At 40.2% G+C, this 16,120-nt stretch overlaps 1 protein-coding gene across 5 annotated transcripts in view; it reads left to right on the forward strand.

Moving 5' to 3' along the window:
- The first annotated feature begins 560 nt into the window (after positions 1–560).
- The window catches only part of WDR7 (WD repeat domain 7), a 370,274-nt gene continuing 354,714 nt past the window's right edge, over positions 561–16,120 (forward strand). For 3 of the 5 annotated variants that reach the window (XM_077816700.1, XM_077816695.1, XM_077816696.1), the window contains exons 1-3: positions 8,770–8,803; positions 9,528–9,622; positions 11,339–11,364. In XM_077816700.1, coding sequence (XP_077672826.1) covers positions 9,605–9,622; positions 11,339–11,364 — 44 coding nt within the window. In that variant the 5' untranslated portion in view covers positions 8,770–8,803; positions 9,528–9,604. Of the gene's footprint in view, positions 687–8,695; positions 8,804–9,527; positions 9,623–11,338; positions 11,365–16,120 lie in introns of those variants that run through there. The other 2 variants (XM_077816698.1, XM_077816699.1) reach the window with 2 other exon arrangements.

The raw sequence follows: 16,120 nt of genomic DNA on the forward strand, positions 1-16,120 counted from the left end.
TTACAAATTTACACCTCAATATTGCCAGTCTGAATCTGTCTAGCTCCAACCATCAGAGCGTGTTATCCCTTCCTATGCTAGACTGAAGAGCCTATTATCAAACACGCGTTTATTTTCGATAGCTATTAGTTATCCCAGAGGAACTCCCGGCGCGGAGACACTCTGAGATAAGAGGACCTTTTCCTGACTTAGCTTAGCCCATGACTAGGTTGCTAGGCTCTGTGAGAACGCAATGACCACATAATATAAAGCGCTCTCCAAAGACTGTCATTGTCTCCTGCACCAGGCATCCCCCGCAACCTGCCGCCCCAGAGGCCGCCCGCTCCCCAAGGCGGGGCGCTCCGGAGGCCGAAGCGCCCCAGCCACACCCTCCAAACACCCCCCCACGCAGCACTGCAGCCGTAACGCTCCGCCCGTCCACCAAAGGGGGAGGGGGGTCACGCCGCTGTGGTCTCCATAGTTACGCCGATTCCTCAACCTGCCGTCAGTCACTGCGGCGAGGCTTTGCGACACTTGCTGTGGGAGTCACGGCGGCTGGCTGGAGCTTGTCAGCTGATTTACTGCACCCGAGCGGGGGGCAGAGAGCCCTGGGCAGCCCCATCCCCGCGAGTAGGGGCCAGGGCCGGGCCGCACACCACACCACACCACACCACAGACTGCGGCAAGATCGGGTCCTGCCTGGACAGGTGAGTGCCTCACTTGGGGGGAGGGGTAACTGCCCTAGTCCCATGGGGGACCCCCACTTCTGTGCAGGAGGCTTTGTCTCCTCCGAGTGTGACCTCCCTCGCCGGGGCTTTGCTCTGCCTGGCACCTCCCCTCCCCGCAGCACGAGCTCCCCTTGGGGCTGGGCTCTGCCTGGCAATCCTGCCCCCCCGCAGCGTGAGCCCAGCTTGGGGGGGACGGGACGGCGAAGACGATACAGGGGCTGCCTGGCACCCCCTTGCAGCTCAGCTGGGTGTCAGCTGTGTCATTTCAGGGGATTTGAGTGGGTTGCAGACGCTTGCTAACGTCCTCTTGGAATTGCCCCAGTCAGGGGGTTCAGGATCTGGCTGAGTTGCAGACTCATTGCTGTCACCAGACCTTATTCATTCAGTTAATTGTGTTACAGCTTTCACTTTCCAAACAGTTATATTCCTTTATGAATTAGTACTCTTCTAGAAATTGGGCTCAGTGAGAGGTGAGTTTCCATGAGTACAACATGTGGTTACAATATTGGGAGGGGCATTCTTTTTGCATATTGGAATATAATGCCTGTGGAGGGGAAACAGATTTACAAGTGGTACCAGGTTTTATATGAGTTGTGGATACTTTCCATCACCACAAGTATTATAGATAACACCCTACCAAATTCCATTTTGGTCCATTTCATGGACAGGGGTTTTTAAAATTTGTCAATTTCAGGTTTTCAGTTTATGTCTGAAATTTCACCATTTAGTAACCCTGGTGGTCCCGTGGGACCCAAAAGGCAGGCAGCATGGGGGGGTTGCAAGGCTATTGTAGGCAGGTCATGGGATTGCCACCTGTACTTCTGCCCGGCTGCTGGCAGGGGTGTTGCCTTCAGAGCTGGGCAACCAGAGAGGAAGGCTGCTGACCAGGAGCCCAGCTCTAAAGCCAGCACCACCACCACCAGCAGCATAGAAGTGAGGATCTCAGGGTATGGTAGGGGTGGATTACCATATGTCCGGTTTTCCCAGCAGTCTCCTGCCTCACGGGGGTAGAGGTAACAGCTCGAACCGCGGAGCTTCCTGCAGCTGGGGGAGATTCTGGAGGTGGGTCTGACCCATCCCAGGAGTAGCCCCTTCAGGGGAAGAGGAAGTCTTGTTCCTCCCCATCCCCATCCGGGACTAGCAGTTGGAGCCCTGCTTAGGGCCTCAACTAAGTGCCAGATTTCACAGGGGAGATCAGATTTCATGGTCCATGATGTGTTTTTCACTGCCATGAATTTGGTAGGGCCCTAATTATAGAATCACTTAATGGGGTATGATGGCACCTATTACTCATTTAAAGCAAATCCCCTGTTACAGGGTAGTCTTTAGGAATTAGTAACTTTTGGTAGTGACTTGATGCCAATCAGGAACTCATTCCTCTCCATCCAGATTTCAGGATTTCATAGCCATTGTTTTCCTCTATAAACTATTGTTGTGAAAGCAGATGCTTGTACCCACATAGCACTTGGTGGATTTACATGACACTTCATGCGGGTCAGATGTCAGCCAACACAGAGCTCATTGCCTGTTGTATCTTTTAGAATTTTTTCCCCATGGGAGGAATTTCCCTGTGTGTTAGGACAGGAACATGAACAAGAGGGTGACTGCAAATGATGGCGACTTATTTGCAGATTTAGGATCTATTCCTGTGAAGATTTATGCACATGCTTAATTTGTGCAGGTATGTAACCTAACTGAAGTAAACAGGACTGAAGTTCATAAAGTTAAGCACTTGTATAACTCTTTGCAAGATCAGAACCTTGGAGTATAGATCTTGCTACAGCAGCACAGCCTCTGACTAGGTTAGAGATTAAATGAATTCAGTAAACTGAGTTATGGTAGCACCTTTTGGTCAATGAATGTTGTGATCTTGTTTTAGGAATTACTGATAGCTTTAGATATCACTCATGAATAGAGGGAACCTCCACTTCTTCCTCCTTCCACAAGTTTCAGGATAGAAAGAAAGATGATGATAATTGTCATCGTATGTTTGTGTAATACACCCATGTACGTTAAGGCACTCTATAGATAACAGTATAGGGTGACTGCTTATATGATACAGTACCTTTTGATTTCTAAATTCTCGGAAGTTCTCTAAGAAATTTAGTAGCTTTAAAAATAACTCCTGATTAGGGAAATGTGTATGAGTTGTACAAGAAAAGTCATCATAACATGATCCCTATTGTTTTATGAATTCCTTTCATAATAGAAGGCAAGATAATCTTAGGAAATAGCAAGGAGTTTTAAATCTAGTTTCATAACTGCCTTGAGTAACTTGTACTTCATGTGACACCTTCAATGAGGAAGGTTTTTTGAGAAAAAATGAAAGTGAGATTTTTAAAGTCATCATCAAGGAAAAAACTCTTCATTACAGAAATGAGATGCTTTTAAAAGCTGGCTAAAATTAATGCTATATAAGTGATTTTATAAAATGAGAAACTAGAAATAATTCATCTTCTCATGTAAGCAACCGTAGCAGGTATGTTCAGCCTTAATCTCATATTAATATTAAAAATTATAGTAGTCTGCACATGTATGACTTTAATAATTCTATTCACTCACACAGCTGGGGTGAGTAAAATATCCATCTTTAGCTTTTTCATTATCTTTGCTATCATGATTAAAGTTTTAAGGTGTAGATCTTGTCCGGGCTGCTAATATTTTATGAATGTTTTGCAAGCAAGTAAGGTCCTAATTTTAGAAAGTCTATTTATGATTGATTTGGTATTTGTTTGGCAATAGTGTTCAGTGAATTATTATCTTTATTTGTTGTACGGTAGTACATAAGACCCAATCAAGACCCATTGTATTAGGACTATAGAAACAAGTAACAAGAAGACAGTCCCTGCCCTAGAGAGGTCACACCATAGGTTTATGATAAGATGCAATAGGAGATAAGACAGACAAATGACCCAGGGTGGCATTTGAGAATTGACAAAATGAGAGAAGAGTGATATAGATATAGATAGATAGATAGATATCTAAGAAAATTTAAAACCTTGGCCTTTTTAGATATGAAGTACTTGTAGATGAATTTAATTCCAAGGTTAAGACAAAAATTATCATTGAAATGAGTAAAGGTAGTTAAACTTTCATGCATTCTGTATAGTTTTTTTTAAAAAAATATTGAATCTGGATCCTGCAAAAACTTAACGGGTATACACAACTGGACTACTCACACATAAAATTAAGGTTTCGGAGTAGCAGCCGTGTTGGTCTGTATTTGCAAAAAGAAAAGGAGTACTTGTTAGTCGCTAAGGTGCCACAAGTACTCCTTTTCTTTTTACATAAAACTAAGTGTGATAAAATTAATTCATCTAAGTGTGATGGAGTGGAGCTTTAAATTCATGACACCTAGAATAGAATAGTTTCCTCCCCAGAATAAGGTAATTCATTTTCATTTTGCCAACCGTGATTTTATTAATGTTCCACAGATATTTCAGACTTTTCTGAAATGTTTAGATAGAGAATTAATGAATGTACACCACACCAAGAGTTTATACTGTACCCATTGCTGTTTATTTAAGTGCCTTATCTCAGGTGAGCTACTAAGATTAACTAACCTTTTACCTTTAGGGTAATTTTCCAGGCCAATTTAATGCTTGGTCAGCCTGATGAGACTGACAGCCAGGTTGCAATCATTGTATACTCATGCATAGTACCTGGATTGAAACCATCTACTGAGTTTACGTGAGCCCCTACACAGCCTACCAACTTGGGCCAAGTTCAAAATAGTGACATAGTACCTGATCCTACAAACAGTTATAAATGTACATAACCTTACTACCACAACCAGTCCCATTAACTTCAGTTGGCCTACTCATGGTTAAGCATCTGCGTAAGTTAGCAGGATTAGGGTTTTGGAGGTGAGAGTCTTTGTATCCTGTTGTTAGTCTATAGATACATCAAGTCCTCTTGACAGCTTCTTTAATTTTTTGTCATCAGATGTCCAGAATTGAGCATCATAAAATGAATAAATTTGCAGTTTAACTCACCAGCTGTTAACTCTTCTCTTCAGTTCCTTTCTGTGTGGGTGGGGGTGGAGGAAGTTTCATTAAAACTTGCCAACCTGAATATATTTTTGCATGGTCTGGCTGCTGGCTTCTTTGCATGCAAGTAATATCCTGCTGTGCTAGCACAACAAGAAATTCACTTTTTGATTGTGCTATAATGTTGTAAAGAAATGGATTTTTAGTTGGAATTAATTGTGCTCTTAGAATTGAGGATTCCTCCTCTTGCTGTTTCTTATAGTTGCTGTAATGAAAAACTGCCCAAAAGAATTTGGATTCTTGCAGTGCTTTCTTCACTTGTATTTTGTCTGTGAATCTGTACATCTTAAGACAGTATTGAAGTCATGTAGCTGCTATTTGCAATTCAATACATTGAGTGGCTAAAGTACACGGGAATAATTGTCATTCCCTATTCTGGTAGAATGTTCTACGCTTACCACCTGTCAACCCAGATGATAGTAATAGTCTGTGATATGTGTCAAAATGAAAGATCTGTCTTCAAAATAATTTTATTGTACTTAGTATAATGCAATGTATGCACTCTAAAACTGTATTTATTGTGGTGATTCAAAGGGATTTCTACCATTGACACTTTTATAGTTATTTGGATATGTATAAAATATATAATTTTCTTTCTTTTAATTTTTATAATAAGTAAGAAAGCATTTGGGTGCATAAAAGCTGAATGTAAATCATCATCATCATCATGGAAAATCCCAAAGGGATGTTGCCTCCTTGCTGATCAGTTGCCACCTAGGTCCTTAATGTGATCTGGCTGTATATTCAATTTATGTCCATCACAGGCAATCTTATTGTGCCACTGAAGGTTTTGGTGACCACATGATTGCTGGCCATGTAGCAACAGTCTTCAGTAAACATGTTTTGGAATTTGTTGGTCTTCTACCCTAATAATGTCTGTACCAAGAAAGCCTCTGAAACCAAAACAGTGCTGATGGAGGTGGTTGCAGGGTTTGACTGAATGCAAATGTATTCTGTAACTGCTGAGAAACTTCAGAAACATTTGAGTTACAACTAATAAATTGATTGGTACTGACTGTATTTACTGAACAACCAGCATGTGCGGGTGGCATCATCTAGTGGTGAAAACACAGTCCTGGGAGTCAAGGCATCTGGGTTCTATTGCTGATTGCTACAGACTTTCTGTCTGACCTTGGGCAAATTATTGTTTTTGCTTTTAAAAGCATACACTTTTGGCATGGTTCTTGGATTGGTGCTGATGCCAGTATGATTAATCACAAACAATCTGTGTACTGAAGTGTTTGTAAATCAAATGTGGTCTCAGACCATAACAGCTCCAAAAAGAAACATTACAATTATTAAATAAATGTATGTTTAAAAATGTGTATAATCACTACATATGTTAGTGCAACATAAATCAGAAGGACTAGAAAGAAAACATTACGTTCTCTACCAATTGTATTTTTCTCTATTTAGAACATTCTTATACTTTTTTTTTGCATTGTCAGTGGAATTCATATATGCCTATTTTAGATTTGGTATCACACAAATACAGAGATGACCACCACCCATGACATCAGCACTGATCTGTGAACTGAATTTTGGGTTTTCAGACAGTTAATAATACTAATATTTTTTTACTTCCACAGCAGCTTTAATACAAGGGTTTTAGTGACATTTACAAATATTAATTAAGCCTCATATAATTTCCTAAAAGAATCTATATGAAGATAATACGTCTATTAAAAATGCTTTTCCATTCAGTCATGCCTTCATTTGAGGAGACCAAAGCATTTTACAAACTTTAATGATTTAAGATTAACATTCCAATTAAGTAGGTTATCATTATAACCCCATTTCGAATTGTGGAAACTGACATTTGGGGGGTTCAGTGTATTTCATTTTGCTTTTCTGTTAACCAGATCTATCTTGTGATATTTCAAATTATGGTGCGTTCTAATGTAGATTTTAGAAGGCATTGGCACACGGTGCACAAGACAGCACGGAAATTGTTATTTAGTATAAGCATGTAGAATAAACCTTCTTCCATTTTGTAGAAGAACTGAGCCTAGTGTGTTGGTGTTGAGTTCATAGCCAAGACTAGCTATTATTTTGAAAATTAACTCCTGGATTCAGCCTGCTAAAATGGTGAAAGATTCCTGTGCTTCAGCACTCCCAAAGCAACTAGTTAGGCCCCCTGCAATAAAAAAAAAAAATGCATACTTTTAGTTGTAAGATTGTCAACAAACTTTCTATTTAATTTTAAAATCTCTTGCAAAACAGTACTTTTTAAAAACATATCTTAATCATCTTTCCCATAGTTGTCACAGATATGTACATGCATATGTAGATGTCCAATCTTAAACACATCCCTCTTCCTACTTGCATCCAGGGCATGGAAATATTACCAGTCATCTAATATGTAGTCCTGGGGGAATTCTGTGCCACTGCGCTTGTGCAGAATTAATGTCCTCTGCAGATTTCTTTGCTTCCCTGCAGAAAAATGGTTTTCTGACAGGGAAGACCCAAGAGCGGTCATGCGACCCTCTCCAGCAGTATGTTTTAGGTGCCCAGGGCAGCTGGCAGAGAGGTAAATCACTGTGGGGCAGGAGGTGGGATTAGGGAAGACCCGGCTGGTGATTTCTACCCTGCGCCCAGCTCAGCTGCTAGTCTGGGCTGGACCAGGGAGGACGAGACTTCCTCTTGCCCTGTACGCCATCCGGGGCTGGGTCAGACCCACCTCCAGATTTCTCTCCCAGCTGCAGGAAGTTCTGCAAACTCTCTTTCCCCTACCTCCCGCTTCCTGCACCCATTGCTCCTTAGCTGCAGAGGGAGGGATCCCTGTACAGGGTGCTGCTCCCTGGTCTGCCCTACCCCCATGCATCTAGACCTCCTCATACCCAGACCCTCCTGCCAAACCTTAACCCCCTGCACTCAGAACCCCCCTGATGAGCCCCACAACAAGCCACCCGCCCCCCAGATCCCTACCCCACCGAGACCCAACCAGTTGCACCAGGATCCCCACTCCCCCCAGCATCCCCCTGTAGAGTTCCATTACCATTGCACCCAAAACTGCCCAACAAGCCCCAGTGCATCCACATCCCCTCTGCACCTGCATTCCCCACTGAACTGTCTGCACCCAGATTGCCCCACACAGAACCCTCTCAGCTCACACCTGGATCACCCCACACTAAGCCCCTCCACATTTGGATCCTGCATTGCTGAGCCTGCCTCCCACACCTGGTGCACCTGGCATGGAGGAACAGGGCCTTGGGATGTTTCTGGGGCAGGCCCAGTCCTTGTTCTGTGTCAGGATTGGGTGCAGCCTCACCGCTGAGTCCATGTCCTGTGGGGCAGGGGAGCTGCACAGTGATCTCCCACCTCTGTGCAGCAGTGACTTGTGCTCCCCAATGCCATGCTGGAGCCTCCACATTTATTAGACAAATAAAATTTGCAGAATTTTAAAATATTGTGCGCAGAATTTTAATTTTTTTGGCACAGAATTTTTGATTTTTTGGCATAGAATGCCCTCAGGAGTAAATATGCAGAGGATTAGCAAGGAGATTTAATGACTGGCACCGAAGATGGTGAATGTCATTGTCCAGAGGCAATGCACTGGTGAGAAAACCCTCTCCTATCTAGATACTGCGATTCCTATCATGGATTAATTTTTGTTTGGGTGTATTCCTGTTTTGTGTCTGAGAAATGTACCCTGCCTCAGCATCCATTTTAGGTTCTCTTTTATGGTGAACAGCTCCAGTACCAAAGTTTTGTCTGAACAGACTGTCTGCACTGAAAGTTCTACTGTACCTTGGAGAAGTCATGAGTAGTAAAAAGGTCCAGCAGCTTTTTCACACGCAGGAATCATATCTGTTTGTGCTTGATTCGTGTTCAGAAAGTTATCTTCACAATAGTAAGGATTAGGAACTAATTTTATTTTAAATGCAAACTTAGATTCTACAGAGGTTGATGGCACTTATCCCAGCCAAATTGATGAGTGGATTTTTCAACCCATGATAATGCCGTATCATAGGATCGAAGAAATTTAGTGCTGGAAGAGATGTTAGCAGGTGATCTAGTCCATCCTTTGCACTGAAGCAGGACAAGGTAAGCCTAGAGTCTAGACCGTCACTGACAAGTGTTTGGCCAACCTGTTCTTAAAAACCTTCAATCATGGGGATTCCACATCTTCACTTGGCAACCTATTCCTGTACTTAATTGTCTGTATAGTTAGTTTTTGCCCAAATGTAACCAAAATCTCCCTTGCTGTGTGTAGATTAAGCCAATTCTTCCCAGTCCTACCTTCAACAAACTTGGGGACCAATTGATCATTATTCTTTTTGTAACAGCCCTTAACACATTTGAAGACTGTTATTAGGTCCCCCTTCAGTCTTCTTTTCTTAAGACTAAACATGTCCAGTTTTTTAACCTTTCCTCATAGGTTGATTTTTCTAAATCTTTTGTCATTTTTGTTGACCTTCTCTGAACTCTCCTCAATTCATCCACGTATTTCCTAAAGTGTAGTGCCCAATACTGGTCATACTATTCCAGCTGAAGTCTTGCCTTTGCTTAGTAGAGCGGGATAATTACCTCCCATGTCTAACCTATAATGCTGCTTTAATACTCTTTCTGAAGAGTGTCAGCCTTTCGTGCAACTGCATCACATTGTTGGCTCATGTTCAATTTGTGATCCACTATAATCCCCAGATCCTTTTCTGTGGTAATACTGTATAGCCATTTCTTTCCCATTTTGTATTTGTGCATTTGATTTTTCCTTGTAAGTGTAGTTCTTTGTTTATCTTTTTATTTAATTTCATCTTGTTGATTTCAGATCAATTCTCAAATTTATCAAGGTGATTTTGAATTCTGATCCTGTCCTCCAAAGTGTTTACAATCCCTCTCAGCTTGATGCCATTCACAAATTTTGTAAGCATGTTCTCCATTCCATTATCTGAGTCCTTAATGAAAATATTGAATAGTATTAGACCCAGGACAGACCCTGCGGGACTCTAATAGATGCATTCTTCCCATTTGACAACAAACCATTCATAACTACTCTTTGAATATAGTCTTTCAACCAGTTGTGCACCCACCTTTTAGTAATTTCATCTATACCACACTCCCCTAGTTTGTTTTTCAATTGAAGGAATTAAAAGCATGTGCAAAATTTGAAAATTTAAACAGTAAAGGCAATATATCTGACACATTAGTGTCATATTAAGTTCTATAGTTTACATGCTTGAGACATGGGGAAGAGTGATGGACTCATTAAGGATAGGCTTTTAACTCATCTTAGATTTATTATGCTGAAGCATCTTGCTCAGGTGGTGATTTCAGTTATACTTTAGTATACCAACTTGCTTGGTTTGATGGTGACTAATTTACTATTTTACACATTAGGTAATATAAAAGTGTCCCATGCTTGAGTTCAGTCATAAATATCCAGTTTCTTAAAACTCTCAACCTTGTTCTTTGGTTTTCTGTTGAGAGGCCTCTAGACTCAATTGATCCACTTGATATATCTTGTTAAGAATGAAAATGCAATTTAGTTTAGAGAGGACTCTGGCTTGAATAAAAGAGGTTTATATAAGATTTTTTTTAATCCAAAATTTCAAGGAGCACACCTTGTTTCGGAAATGCATGGATTACAATAACTGTGCTCGATTAGGAATTTAACCCAGATCATATCTATCTTTCTTTCCAACTATCAGTCATAAATTTGTGCACCAGAAAGTAATCTGAAATAATTTTCCAGATTAATGCATTTGATCTCCTAAATTTTGACTCTCATTTGAGTTTAAAATTTGTTTAGTAGTGATTTTTCCAGCTGCAGAATGCATAGTAAAAATGTTTTAAAAACATTGTATTTGTTTAATATGATTATCTGACATTTTGGACTCTCTTGTAATTAAAGGAGTTACTTTCTCACTGACTAAATATGAACATAAACTTGGTAATATAAGACTTCCTGTGTGTGCATATTAGTTTGTGGCAGGGATGCTCTTAAATCCTGAGCTGCTAACACTGATGATTTTATCAGTTTTTCTTTTACTATAGAAAACAGAATTGAAACTCTGTTAATAAATGTGTGTGCAAAATATTTGTGTATATTATGGAGACATCAGTAACTGCTGCTTCTTAAGATGGCATTGAGCCTGTCACTTGTAGTTAACCACGACTGAAATCCCTGTTTTCCACACTTCAGTGATTGAACTTAGGCCTGGTCTACACGGCAGGGGAAGGATCGATCTAAGTTACGCAACTTCGGCTACGTGAATAACATAGCTGAAGTTGAAGTACTTAAATCTACTCACCACAGTGTCTTCACCGCAGTGAATTGACTGCTGCCACTTCCCCATCAACTCTGCTTGTGCCTCTTGCTCCGGTATAGTACCGGAGTTGATGGGAGAGCGGCCGGCTGTTAATTTATCGCATCTAGACTAGACACGATAAATCAACCCCTGCTGGATTGATCGCTGTCTGCCGATCTGGCGGGTAGTATAGACAGAGTTTCCAAAATTGGCACAATAACACTCAAGAGGACAACTGGGTTTCATATGTCTTTCCCCCCCCTTAAGTGTTTACTGATTTTTCTGTGAAACTCCCTTTTAAAAATATTTCTTTTTTCACACTTTTCTTTAGCTCGCCATACATAGCACCCTAAGTGGGTAAGTGAAGTTTGGAATTTATGGCAACTGTGCTTATGTGGACACAGCAATTAAAAAACTGCAGCTGGCTTGTGCAAGCTGACTTGCTCTCACAGGGCTCAGGCTAAAGGGCTGTTTAATTGCGGTGTAGACATTCGGGGTTGGTCTGCAGCTCGAGCCCTGGGACCCTCCCAGATTGAGCTACAGCATCTATTCTGCAGTTAAACAGCCACTTAGCCCAAGCCCCATGAGCCTGGGTTTTAATTGCAATGTAGACTTACCCTTACACATACTTCTCTTAATATTTTGGATGTAGCTACTTAATTAAACATACACAGTTATTTCTGGTTTCAGAGTAACAGCCGTGTTAGTCTGTATTCGCAAAAAGAAAAGGAGTACTTGTGGCACCTTAGAGACTAACCAATTTATCTGAGCATGAGCTTTCGTGAGCTACAGCTCACTTCATCTTATTCAGGATTAATGTTTGAGCTATGCAAAGATTAGCTAGTGGAAATGTGCAGATCCATCAGATATCTGAGTTATGGACAAACACAATTTAAAAAAAAAAAAAAGATTTTCTCTTGACATTTTTTCTAGATAGCTGCATTCTGCATTCACCCCGGTGAGGCAGTGGGCCGCAGGACGTATAAGGGTGGACCATCAGGAAGAGATGAGCATGAGGGGGAGAGTTAAGGTCTGTGTAGGATGTGGAAGAGAAAGCTGATAGACGCAGTCTTAAAGGGGACATGATGGGCTGAGTGGGCTTTGGGGAGATGCATGGCAGGTAGCAGGATTGTACAGAGGGCCAAGAGGAGAGGAGTGTCTGGAGACATTGGTGGGGGGAAGCAAAGGGAAGTATGCAAGAGGAAAAAGGGATGGGAGAGGTGGGGACAGAAGGAAGGGGTGTGGCACTCCACTATTGACAAGTCTCTTATGATTTATCAGAGTAAAGATCCTCTTCCTTTGCTTCTCCCTTACACAGGCCTCTCCCAACTCAAACACCAATTCTTCCTTCATACTGCCCTCTACATAATTCTGTTTCTCTCTCTCTCACACTCACTCACACACACACACACGGTGATTTGAAGGTGAACTGCAAAGTAGGTTAAATATATCAGAATGGAGAGTAAAGTACATGATATATTAAAACAGCCTTTTTTTCCTTCAGATTTTTCTGTTTGTGTTTTTCTAGTAGTAAAATAGTGAGCTGTAGCTCACGAAAGCTCATGCTCAAATAAACTGGTTAGTCTCTAAGGTGCCACAAGTACTCCTTTTCTTTTGGCAATTTTAAAGTTCCTGGAATGTAATTCATCCCATCTTAATTCAATGAATTAAACTAAACCAAATTAAAGCCACTTTAATTCTGAATTAAGCTAAACCAAAAATTCAGTGAATAAAGTAAACTGAAGTTAGGCTACTTTAATTCTGAATGTGTCCACTCCGGGGTTTAATTCAGTTTAGCTAATCTACCTTAAATTCACACATATAGTTAATTTGGATTAATTTTCCTGAATGTCATGCAAGGAAACCTTTAGGCTGGGAGAGATACAGCTCACTTTTAGGCATCCAACTTTAATGCCACATTCCAGGTCCTCCACAAAATTGCCAGAGTCCTCCAGAGAAGAAGTACTGACAACTAACATGTGATACTGCATTATGTAATTATTCATTCCCTTCTGCTTTTTGATCATTTGCTAGTAGATACGTTTGTCTGCTACTGTAGCTTGCAGTTCATTGATGTAAAAGTATTGATTGCTTACTGACATTAAATGTGGGTTTTTTTTTTTTTAACAAGAGATGTATTTGGTATTCAGTAATGATAGAGAAGCTGTACCCATCATAGCCCAACTTGTTCATCTGTTAACATGAGCCGGTTCCTGAAAATGAAGTTTTTAATGAAGGCATTGAGATACCATAATAAAAAACTAGAAGAAAACAGGTAGTTACGGAGAATAATCTGTTTCTTTTTTTAAAGAACTTCATCTTTAAACAGTCTGAGGGTTAGGAGTGTTGTGTTTAGGTACAAAGTTCTGAAATTTAAATATCTTTTCCAGTAAAAGTATAAAAATAGACAAATTTTATTTTGCTGTTTATGTCTATATTTTTCAAGAAATTTCCTACATTTTGCAGGATATTTTCTTTGTTTGTTTTCTACAAGGTGTTTGGATGTGAAAATGTTCTAAGTCTTTTTTATGAGTTTGTAAATATTTTTCTGAAACCTTGAGACTTGTGAAATTCATAGTTAATATGTAATGTTGATCAGTTAAGTTTTATAAATTAGTTGATTAAAACATTTAACTTTGACTTATGTGGAAAAATGGCAGAGGAGAAGAAATGAAGCTTGTGTTTTAATAGAGAAACATCTGCATTAACTTTGAAAATATTGGCATTGGCATCTGGAAGGTGATGTAAAATTGAGTTATTACAAATTAAGAATGTGCTACTGTTAGTTTCCTGGGATATAAGCAGTAGGAAATAAAAAGTCATGTGTACAAAGTATTTTCCATAGTGCATATTGAGACTGTCACTATTCTATGTATTTAGTGACGGATTGCCATTTTGTCATTTTTCTTCAAAACTATAAACTGTTAGTTTACATTCCTGGTGAGGTATCACTTAATTGTGATTAACAAATACGGATGCTGGGTTATTGTAGTGAGATTAATAGTTTAAGTATTTGTTGTTGAGACCGTATTTTTCCTAATCATAGAGGTGAAAAGAATGGCACATATGTTTGTATGTATAAAAGAGTGCAAAGGTAATACCTTGTTTTCAGTATTAACTCTAGCTCATCTTTCCACACCCTTTATACAAGTGCTATGGCTGGAGGAGTGAATTTTTGGGAGGCAGATCAGGAAGAGCGCTTTGGGAAAGTGAGGCTCTAGTCCAGATGTTGTAGGACTGGAGTAAGTCCCGCACTAACTTTTTCTCTTCAGTTGCTGATAAACTCTTTATTTTTTCTTCTTATAAACACTGAGCCTTGAAAATACCTTGCTGTCTGCAATTTTGTTTTAAGACATTCCACTAGTTTACAAAGCAGTCAGGATGATTTATTCAGTGTTTTAGCCATTTTGGTCCCAGGATGCCAGTGAGACAGCGTGGGTGAGGCAATATGGTTTTTAACCATCAGAGGAGTGAAGTTTTGGAACAACCTTCCAAGGGAAGCAGTGGGGGCAAAAGATCTATCTGGCTTTAAGATTAAACTCGATAAGTTTATGGAGGAGATGGTATGATGGGATAACATGGTTTTGGTAATTAAATATTCATGGTAAATAGGCCCAATGGCCTGTGATGGGCTATTAGATGGGGTGTGATCCGAGTTACCCAGGAAAGAATTTTCTGTAGTATCTGGCTGATGAATCTTGCCCATATGCTCAGGGTTTAGCTGATCGCCATATTTGGGGTCGGGAAGGAATTTTCCTCCAGGGCAGATTGGAAGAGCCCCTGGAGGTTTTTCGCCTTCCTCTGTAGCATGGGGCACGGGTCACTTGCTGGAGAATTCTCTGCTCCTTGAAGTCTTTAAACTACGATTTGAGGACTTCAATAGCACAGATATAGATATGAGGTTTTTTTTGTTTTTTTTTTTGTAGGAGTGGTGGGTGAAATTCTGTGGCCTGCGTTGTGCAGGAGGTCAGACTAAATGATCATAATGGTCCCTTCTGATCTAAATATCTATGTATCTATGTATCTAGTATCGTTTATTGGACTATAATATGCAATTTTTATTACTGTGGTGTAGGTGCACAAATCCACCACTTTTGCTTTAGTTTTAGATACAGTTGTGGTTGAAATTTTTGTGTACATGTTGCTTTGAAAATCTATTTATTAACAAAATTTTGCTAGTATGTTTTAGCTAAAGTATTTATGAAATATCACAACTCTTCAATAATGTACTGTTCTGATTAGAAGGTAACCGTATATGGGTTTTTAAATTATTTTTTCTTGCCTGTGTTACAATTCAATTATTGGGAACAGTCAGGAAGGGAACAATTGATCTGGCATTGCATAACAATCAACAATAAATTTTCAGGCATGTTGCTACAGAAAGTCATTCTGATGTAATTTGATCAGTATTGTAGTTATCACTATCTACCTTGGTTCTGCACTATTCTTGTTTGTTAAATCATAGTTCTTTATAAATGTAGTCTAATCAAACACAAGATGCAGGCTGCCACAAATTGATTATCCACAGTAAGTGACAGCTCATGTTACTCACTTGGCTTGGGCTTTGTGGAAAAAAATTAGTATCTCTGCTGCTTTATGGACTTTGCCACTTGGTAGCTATGATGTATTCATCAGTAATTTTCCAGAACTATGCTATTCTCACTGTGAGCGTTTTCTGTGTTTCTGTATATTCAAAATTCTACCCATTGCACATTATCCATTAAAAATATGCTACATTATAGTGTTGGGCCTCGCTGGCTGCATACATTGTTATTTATGGTGTTAAATAACTGTAGGCAACACTTGGCAAAACACACACAAAGTTTCCTCCCAGAAGCATTTGCATGGTAACTTCAGTTTATGTGGGATAGCTCTGTTAAGCCAAGAGATGTTGAAGGCCAAGATGAGCTTAATGTAATACTGTATAGGAAACCTGAAGGAAACAAATGTTTTGAACAGGGAAGGTTTCTTGGCATACAAAAGGTGATTCCAAACACTGGGATGGTATAAAAGCCAGGATTTTGGGGGACGAGACAAAAGGCCAGATTCGATCATAAGAACGGCCATACTGGGTCAGACCAAAGGTCCATTGAGCCCAGTATCCTGTCTTCTG

This window comes from Eretmochelys imbricata, chromosome 5, assembly GCF_965152235.1.
Source record: "Eretmochelys imbricata isolate rEreImb1 chromosome 5, rEreImb1.hap1, whole genome shotgun sequence".
Lineage (NCBI taxonomy): Eukaryota > Metazoa > Chordata > Testudines > Cheloniidae > Eretmochelys > Eretmochelys imbricata.